The following is a 9,115-nucleotide window of genomic DNA, read 5'->3' as shown; positions in this document are numbered from 1 at the left end:
TTAATTTAATGCATTATTATTCCTATTAATACATATATACACTGTTGAATTCATGCTGAGGACAATAACAATTACACATTTTGATAATGGTATATATAGAATATATATGTGATACTATGTTCAGCTGTCAATATTGTTTTTCCTCTTTATGTAATATTTTAGCATTGCCAAACGACTGTCTTCATGTTTCCTCATTGATCATTCATATATAATTGATGACACCACCGTGTGGACAGTTCGGGTAACTGCAGTCTCAGTCCGATAAAACCTCGAAGTGTCAGTTGTTACGTAATGATGCAAAAAGCAGCGGATTCTTTAGCTTTCATTATTTCAACTCTGTAGTTTTAAAAATGTATTTCAAAAGCATACAAACAATCCATCGCATCTTTATTTGACGTCACTCATAGATCAAAAAAGACAAATTATTAAAATCCCCAAACTAAAAGCGGTTCTTCGTTACGCCTATATGCTTCATGGAGGAAGGTTTACAGCACGAGACAACAAATAAACAACCAAAACATAATGAAAGAACATTCAGATAACCAAGGCACACACCAGTTAGATTTATGCTACCTTGTAAATGTGATGCTCAGAAGATTCAACAAGATAACGAGACTTTGTATATAAATATAGGGATGGCAGGTGATTTAATACGTTACTGCGGATATCCAATAATATTACGACAATAAACAAGATAAGGTCATAATTAAAAAGAAAGACAATGTAAAGACTGAGCACAAAAGGTAAAACCTAGTAGTTAGTAACATTCTAGACGGGCACAGAGCGGACTACTACTAATCTCAATCCACCTGCTTTCATCCCAAAATGCACGTGTGGGTTCAGTCTGGACAACAGTGGAAATCAATATCGAGATGAACATTTTTCTGATAATCAATATCACATGTTGGCAAATGTAGCCAAAAATCACACATGAAATACTATTACAACTCTTCACATGTAAACAAATCCCCTAAATAAACTATTTTTCTATGTTAGTATGCTTGAAATGAGTAGAACAGAACTTTGCAAATAAATAACTCTATATATTTGTATTATTTCAATTTTACTGACAGTATACATAATTGATAACTGTCTGGCATTTTAGCGGCTAAAACATAAAGATGGCTGCATGATTGCACAAATGTTCCTCTTGGTGGATCCCGACAGTGTCCGCCTCAAATATTAAGACAACGTGACATTTGAAAGAAATGTAACTGAAGCTCACAATAAATAATCTCTGCCAGACGAGATCTTTGTGAGACTTAAACACGACTCCCATCGAATGAAGTGGGAGGAGCTAATGCAGTGGGAGGAGCCATTAGTACAGAGGCAATCTTTTGAAATTATACAACGCACATAACTTAATACACCACATAAAGTACCCAGAGTGAACATAAATATCTGAAAAAGGAGTGTAACAATTAACCAGTGTAGAGCTAGTGAGACGTCCCCGTTTACACGAGGGAAGTAACATTAAGGACATTGTTTTTGTGCAAGCTTTTAGGAGGTGCGATGTCATAGATTAAACAAAAGCGATCAAACACCACACAGTTTCTCTGGAGTGCACCACAACTCAGATAGAACTTCATCTCCCTGAATTCACCTTTTGACATCTCATTTACCTTGCATGGAAAACAAAAAAAGCCCACAGGATAAAAAAAGAAAAGAAAAAAAAGTAACCAAATCCCCTTTTTTTTTTTTTTTAAATGACGGGAACTGTCTCACACGGGAGGATATCGCATGAAAAAGGCCCGTTTCCTAACGTCGGGATTCCCTTCGGAGAGTCCCACTGGGCCACAGTTCACGGCTGCGAATGAAAGAAACATCTGTTCTCAGTGTGCAGAAGGCTCTCGGCCTTTTCAGTCACTTCATCTGTGTGTGTGTGTATAAAAAAGTAGTCAGGTGTGTGTGTGTGTGTGTGACCTTACAGACATAGAAAACTATGACTTTGAACCATCAAATCCAAAAAAAATAATATATATAAGGATTTTCTTTGTACTTCCAGAGTGAAAAAGACCCAAACGAATGTTTCCTTTTTCAGTCCGTCTTCCCGTCGTGCCCGTTAGCCGCCACCGCCGCCTCTCGCCGGTCCGCCTTCTGCTTCTGCCACCTCTTGCTCTTGCGCACGGCGAACCGAACAATGTCCACCATGAACACCCAGGAGAGCGCGTACATGGCCACGCCCCCGCACTTGATGAAGAATCTGGGCCGCGGCGAGCTCAGCTCACAGTACAGCATTGTGCCGCCCACGAACACGCGCATGAGCACGAAGAGCAGCACGAACAGGACGTCCACGACGTCGCCGGTCCGCGTGCCGTAGCGGCCCGTCTGCTTGAGGAACCAGCGCGCCTGCAGCAGCGGGTTGGTGATCTCGCTGCCGAAGAGCACGGCGCACGACTCGATGCCGGACTCGCCGAGCCACAGGGTCACCAGGATGCCCAGGATGCTCACGGTGTGGTGGGCCAGCATCACGGGGCCCTCGGTGCGGAAGTACACGCACCAGGCCACGTCGAAGATGAAGTAGCCCAGGCTCACCAGCATGGCGCTGATCTGCAGGGGAGTGTTCTTGGTGCCTGGCAAAATCGGAAAAAAAACCGAGATTACGGTTGTATATTTACACGATAAAACAATCAAGGAGCACAACTTTATGAATATCAACACATGTTAACAACACTTCTGAGGACAGGGTTCATACACATGTTGACCAAGAGATTTCCAGGACTTTAAACCACATTTCCATGACCATGATAGTTACCAAAAACTGAAAAATAATGTACATTTGAGAGTAATACAAAAAGGCCTTTTTCAGAGAAGTAATTAAGGGTTAACGACTTGCAGCTGAAGTAAATTAAGCCTTGAAAGTTGATGCTGACAGTTCCTACAGGTGTCTCCACTTGTGTTGATTACTTCCCCAAACCTGTCTGTATCAAAGCAGTGTGGGAACAGACTGTGTCACTACACCCTCTTAAGCGTTATTTGAACTATACTGTACTGCAGGAAGTCGTATATCGCTCTTATAATGGCAAGAAAAAAAAAGGCGATTAACAAAACCCTTAAAGAGCTTTCCTTTAGAGAAATGGAGGTGTTATAAATCTGCAACTGTGTCGATTTGTCATCTTTCAAGCAATAGTGTTGATCCTTTGAGTCCACTTTGGGTTATTAACCCTCCTGTTACCTTTGGGGTCAATTTGACCCCATTCAATGTTTGACGTCTCTAAAAAAAATGATTAACATTATTTTTTCTGCTTCATATTTCATGACTTTTCCTAATTTATTAGGGACAACTTGGAAAACATAAAATTCACATGATGATATGTTTTCAATGTCCTGAACACAACTTGTACACATCGGTGTTCTTTGGGGTCAATTTGACCCCAGGCTTTTTTTCACTGTGTAAAACATATAAGAAATATAAACTTTTTAATTTATTTAAAGGGCTATTTAGGTAGTCAACAAAGACACTTAAACTTGGGAAACAATATTAATTCTAATCATTTTCTGTAGGTTTTAACTGCTGTGGTCAAAAAGGGTAAAAGACGTTCGTACATTTGAAGGTAACGGGAGGGTTGAGGGTCCTACCTGGATAAGTGAAGGGCCAGGGTCCGTCCACGTAGCCGATGTAGCCCGTGATGCAGACCGCCAGGATGCCGTGGACCAGCGTGACGAGGCGACAGTTCCACTCGCAGCTCCGGGACCCGTTGAGGTTGCACAGGAGGAAGTAGAGAGAGACCCAACAGGAGATGCACAGGAGAGCGCCGACCACAAGCAGCGCCATCTTCTCTTCTGGAGACGGGAAAAGAAAAAAAACAACACTAAACCGACGTACAGCTTCTCTCACAAACAACTTTTCATCCCATTACACAGAAAGAGAAAAAGATGCGTCGACCGCATCGGCGTCCGGAGTCTCGCACTGTGCACTCCTTTGTGATCGAGCAACAATTAGCCTTTTTTGCTTGAACTATAATAGCACTACAGTTGGTCTGGTGGGGTGAGGGGGACGTCTCTGCTGCCGCCGTGACGTCGGCACTGGGGAGGTGAGACCATGCAGACGGTCAAGCCCACTGGCACAAGATGCTCACTGGAGTCTCCAAAAGGCTTCAGAGAGTTTCCAAATGAGATGAGGGGGTCACTGGGTGTGCGGCCTCGGACGGAGGAAGATTAATTCAGCTTTTATTAAATTAAATGCATGTGATAATGATAATAAAATGTATTGCTGTTGACTGATGTCAGGGAGGCAAAGCCATATTGCTAAATGTAGTAGAAGAACTTTATTTGTTTTTTAACGCAGCAGTTTTAGTGACCTGGAGGAAAAATACGGTAATTATTTGACTGATTACGGTAAAAAATGTCAAATAAAAGTGAAAAGTGGGCATTATAACCCAATGTGATGTATTCAAATAGCTTGTTCTGAGCACTGTTAACTATTATGTATCAAGGAAGCATTAAATCCCCACTTTCCGAGAGGCAGGGAATGTTTTAAATGTTTCTATTTTTGTTTTGCTTGAAATGTACAAAGAAAGTATTAATAACTAAACTATTTATCAGAACAATGGGTCGAGTTTGATAGTTTTTGAATGAGAGAATATAGGTGTGATTATGTCTACAGGTGACACACTTGTCCAAAACAGTACAAACACAACAACTAAACTAAAACAAAAGACACACACGTACAACATATAACACGCAAAGACAACAAATAAATTAAATTAAAAAGAACAATGCAAATGCAAACTAGAAGCAAGCTAGGGATGATGCAGCTCACATTCCAACAGCTGCTTTCTTTACATAGCAATAAGAGACATATCGTATAAGTTATTAATTATGCAGTTTATCGACCTGGCTACACTTCACGACCACAGACGTATCCGCGTGCGGCAGAGTGCCGGTGGACCGGAGGGAAGGAGCTCTGCACCGGGAGACGACTCCAGAAGTTACCGGGCTAGCTGCATCCGGCACTGCTAGCTAAAAACACTCTCGCGAGCTAATGTTTCAAAAAGCTCTTTCTGCGTCGTTATTACGCAGCGAAACGAGACATTTACCTTCACCGTGGACATGCGACCGTCTCCGTGTTTACACCGTGCGCGTGTCCGTCTGCCGTGAAGACATCTTTCTTTTTCCGTGAAGACGCTTCTGCAGGAGAATGTCCAAAAGGCAGCGCGCAGGTGTGTGTGAGCGGACACGGTGCCTGCTGACGTCTGCGCAGCCTAATCCGGCATCCTTATCGCCCTGCCATCTTTTATTAGTGGCCGCGACTAGTATAATTAACATGCACGAGCCCTGCGTCTATTGCCCCCCCTTATATGACGTAATTAAGATGGATTATTTCATGTTTAATCGTGAGAAGAAGTACGTTTCCGTCCGACTTGCTGTCTCCCCAAAGCGACGGGAAGTGGCCTCATCTTCTTCTTGAGCAGTGGCGACACCGTGTGGTGAAAAGCAGGAATTACACCATACGGTCTTCACACAAATGAAAGAACGACATTATTTATTACTTATTAATATTAATTAAAGTGACATTTTATAATTTATCAATATTAATGAAAGAAAGACAGTTTTATTACTTAGCAATATTAATCAAAGTGACAGTTTTGTTACTTATCAATATTAATGTAAGAAAGACATTGTTTTATTACTTATTAATATTAATTAAAGTGACATTTTATAATTTATCAATATCAATGAAAGAAAGACATCGTTTTATTACTTATCAATATTAATTAAAGTGACAGTTTTATAACTTATCAATCTCAATGAAAGAAAGACATCGTTTTATTACTTATTAATATTAATCAAAGTGACATTTTATAACTTATCAATATCAATGAAAGAAAGACATCGTTTTATTACTTATCAATATTAATTAAAGTGACAGTTTTATAACGTATCAATATCAATGAAAGAAAGACATCGTTTTATTACTTATCAATATTAATCAAAGTGACATTTTATAACTTATCAATGAAAGAAAGACATCGTTTTATTACTTATCAATATTAATCAAAGTGACAGTTTTGTTACTTATCAATATTAATTAAAGACTGTTTTATTACTTATTAATATTAATTAAAGTGACATTTTATAACTTATCAATATCAATTAAAGAAAGACATCGTTTTATTACTTATTAATATTAATCAGTGACATTATTTTATAACTTATCAATATCAATGAAAGAAAGACATCGTTTTTTTCCCTTATCAATATTAATTAAAGTGACATTGTTTTATAACTTATCAATATTAATGAAAGTTTATTACTTATCAATATTAATGAAAGAAAGACTGTTTTATTACTTATTAATATTAATCAAAGTGACATTATTTTATAACTTATCAATGAAAGACATCGTTTTTTTTCCTTATCAATATTAATGAAAGTGACATTGTTTTGTTACTTATCAATATTAATGAAAGAAAGACATCATTTTATTACTTATTAAAATTACTAATGGTCCTACATGTGTAATGAGGGTCAGAACCAGTGATGATATGGTGGCGGATTACATAATATCTGCATGAGATGGACAAGCAATGCAGCCCCCCCTTCCAGATATTTTCCACAAAAATGCAGTATCAAGTTATGAATACAATTAAACATCAAAGGGGTTCAGGATATCGATTATACGGCCCCACAATGGAGTCAGCCTCTTTTCTAATGTCTTTCATACTCATTTCTTGTCAGCTTTCTACTATAAATTGTCTAAGATGTGAAATGCCCCCCCCCCCTACAAATACATACAATACTATATGCAGTGCAAAGAAAGACTTTATTGAAATTCATGTCAAACTCTTATATATGGTACATTATCTAAACTGCTTAATTTTCTCCAACTTTTTACAACATATTTAAAACTCTTTCATAGAAAAAAATATGTTCACAAACTCGATCTACAATTACATATCAAATATAAATCAGTGGAAATGTTAAGGCACTTCATCACCAGTAAAGGTCACAAATAGAAATGTTCCACACGTTTGGTTCTTTTTTAGTTAGCGTGACACACAAAAACACAACAAATTAATCTTTTGACACGGCAGCAACGACTGAAATGAATACGGAGGTCACACTTTAAACTTCTCTTAAAGATCAGACGGACAGAAATTTTAATTTGGTCCAACATGTTAGAGGAAAAATGCTCCTTGAATTACGCTTTAAATATTATCCGGGGGTTTCGAGTTGCATAAATTAGACATTTAACTGAGATGAACCGACTAAAACATAATAAACAAGGCCATTGTTTAACCAGAAGATGGCAGTATATATATATTTTTTTTAAAGGCCAGTTTTTTTGTGAATCATGACGTGGAAAAAAACCCACCACAGATAGAGTGAAACATTACTCCCTTCTTTCGACAGCAATCTCCTTGACTTTGGTTTATTTGGCACTTTTTTAAAAACAGGATGTGAGTGGCGAGGGTCAAGCAGAACTACCGCGATCCTAAGAAGAATATAATACATCTGTCGTGTTGATCCAAACTCTCTGTAAACCAAGAACACTTTGAAATGCGTGTGAATACCTATCGTTACCGAGGACCTGTGGTTTGTTTTTGACTCTAAGAGCTTATATGCAACACGAGATACGACAATATAGTCCTCAATCATTTTACTTTGCAACCAAAATAAATAACAGCCCGCATCGAAGAAGCGTTTTCTTTTCGTCCGCTGGCTACAAACCGCTTGTCTTTCATTCACAGAGCTTTAGAGGAAAGTCAAACTCCCACCATCCAAATGTCCGGTACGACTCCTGCGGTCAGACTCTGTTCTTCCTTCGCTGGGCTTAATTGGTTAATTGATCTGAAATGCACTAAATCCACGGGTGTGCATACCGTCGCTGGTTTGGGAGGTTATTGTTGTTGCCGCCTGTAATCTGCTACGATAACTTCCAAAAAAAAGAAAAAGAAGAAAAAGGCACAAAAGTGACATCTTCTTTGCAAAGTCACATTATAGTTGATAATTATTACCCCCCCCCCCCCCGGAAAAAAAGACTTTAAATTCAGGGGGTCAGCAGCTCTCCTTCCTCTTAAGCTTTTGGTCTCAATCGGAACCTGAATATGTTTTTTTTTTCTTCCCCCGTTTCCAGAACATCTGGATTCTCTGAAGCGACTTCCCGTCACGTAAACCGATGTCCGAGTGTCCCCGCGTTTACTTCGACTAGCTCGGCATCGCTTTTGGTGCCGGAGAGAGAGAGAGAACCCCGCGAGGCCCTCTCTCTCTGGTCGTTCTGAACCCCGCCCGCCCGCACGGCTAGGTCTCCTCGTCCCACAGACACAGCTGCTTCTGGGCGACGTAGTACGTGAAGTGGAAGCCCTTGCTGCAGCTCTTGATGCCGCACTTGTAGGCGGAGCCTTTGCCCGCCGCGTCCCGGCTGCGGCAGTACTTGAGCTGACACGGGTACCACTCCAGACGCAGGCCGTACGTGCACAGACACGGCTGCCACGGGTCTTTGGTGGAGTGGCACGCCTCCGCCGCCTGGGGCAGCGCCTCGAACATGGAGGAGTCCGCTCCTGTAAACACGGACGTGAGGGGGGGGGGGGGGACAGACACATGACGGTCATCGGGATCGTTCTCTTTTCAATACTGTAGGAAGGGGCGGCGGGCGAAGCGGCGGAAAAGGAGGGGAGGCGGAGGAGTGGGAAAGGGGAGCTTTTGTTATGCAAATGAGATGCAAGTGCGATTCCCCGGCTGATAATGATGCCGAGTGCTCGGTGGGCCGTGACCGCCGGCATTGTTTCCCCTGTAACGGTGCCGTCGGCGCACAATGGGGGCGTCGTTACAGGATTCTCCTCGGCCTGAATAATGCGGACTTCATTGCTATTAAAATAATCTGCGGAGCAAAAAAGGCCTTTTAAAAAACGAAATTGCCGACGAGAGATAGTCTTAATCTCGGTAAACGGGGAGGCGAGTTTAGAGAAGTGTGGATGATTGATTGGGGAATGTAAACAAAGAGACAGAGGAGAAGGTAAACATGAGACGGCGTGAAGAGGAATAGAGCCGTACCCCGCCTGAAGAAGGTGGACTACATTGCTATTAAAATACTGAAAAAAAAGGCCTTTAAAAAAAACTAAATTGCTGATAGCAATGGTTTAAATCTCGGTAAGAGGGGAGGATTGTTCTC

The 9,115-nt window shown here is 40.7% G+C and overlaps 2 protein-coding genes across 3 annotated transcripts in view; both read right to left on the bottom strand.

The window, feature by feature from the left end:
- Positions 1-370: 370 nt before the first annotated feature.
- On the bottom strand, positions 371-5,351 carry tlcd5a (TLC domain containing 5a). 2 transcript variants are annotated; one of them, XM_056441593.1, is made up of 3 exons: positions 5,040-5,351; positions 3,580-3,783; positions 371-2,573 (listed from the first exon to the last, which is right to left on the bottom strand). In XM_056441593.1, exons 2-3 carry the CDS (start codon positions 3,773-3,775, stop codon positions 2,038-2,040), a joined length of 732 nt encoding a protein of 243 aa, XP_056297568.1. In that variant the 5' UTR covers positions 3,776-3,783; positions 5,040-5,351; the 3' UTR covers positions 371-2,037. The 2 variants fall into 2 exon arrangements, with proteins under 2 accessions (XP_056297568.1, XP_056297569.1); XM_056441594.1 differs by lacking the exon at positions 5,040-5,351 and having other exon boundaries at positions 3,580-5,025.
- A 1,396-nt stretch (positions 5,352-6,747) lies between these two features.
- oafa (OAF homolog a (Drosophila)) overlaps positions 6,748-9,115 on the bottom strand; it is a 21,344-nt gene continuing 18,976 nt past the window's right edge. The window contains exon 4 of the mRNA XM_056441585.1: positions 6,748-8,504. Within this exon, the coding sequence (XP_056297560.1) occupies positions 8,245-8,504 (260 nt within the window). The 3' untranslated portion in view covers positions 6,748-8,244. The remainder of the gene's footprint in view (positions 8,505-9,115) is intronic.

Source organism: Pseudoliparis swirei, chromosome 20 (assembly GCF_029220125.1).
Source record: "Pseudoliparis swirei isolate HS2019 ecotype Mariana Trench chromosome 20, NWPU_hadal_v1, whole genome shotgun sequence".
Taxonomy (NCBI): Eukaryota; Metazoa; Chordata; class Actinopteri; order Perciformes; family Liparidae; genus Pseudoliparis; species Pseudoliparis swirei.
Note: the sequence above shows the minus strand (reverse complement) of the source record. Positions and strands in the feature narration are given on the sequence as shown.

What these genes read in the sequence shown, in the direction of transcription:
- tlcd5a (XM_056441593.1), bottom strand. Translation starts at nt 3,775, where the DNA reads ATGGCGCTGCTTGTGGTCGGCGCTCTCCTGTGCATCTCCTGTTGGGTC. An exon ending in CTGGCCCTTCACTTATCCAG is followed by an intron (nt 2,574 to 3,579) that starts GTAGGACCCTCA and finishes CGATTTTGCCAG; the next exon opens with GCACCAAGAACACTCCCCTG.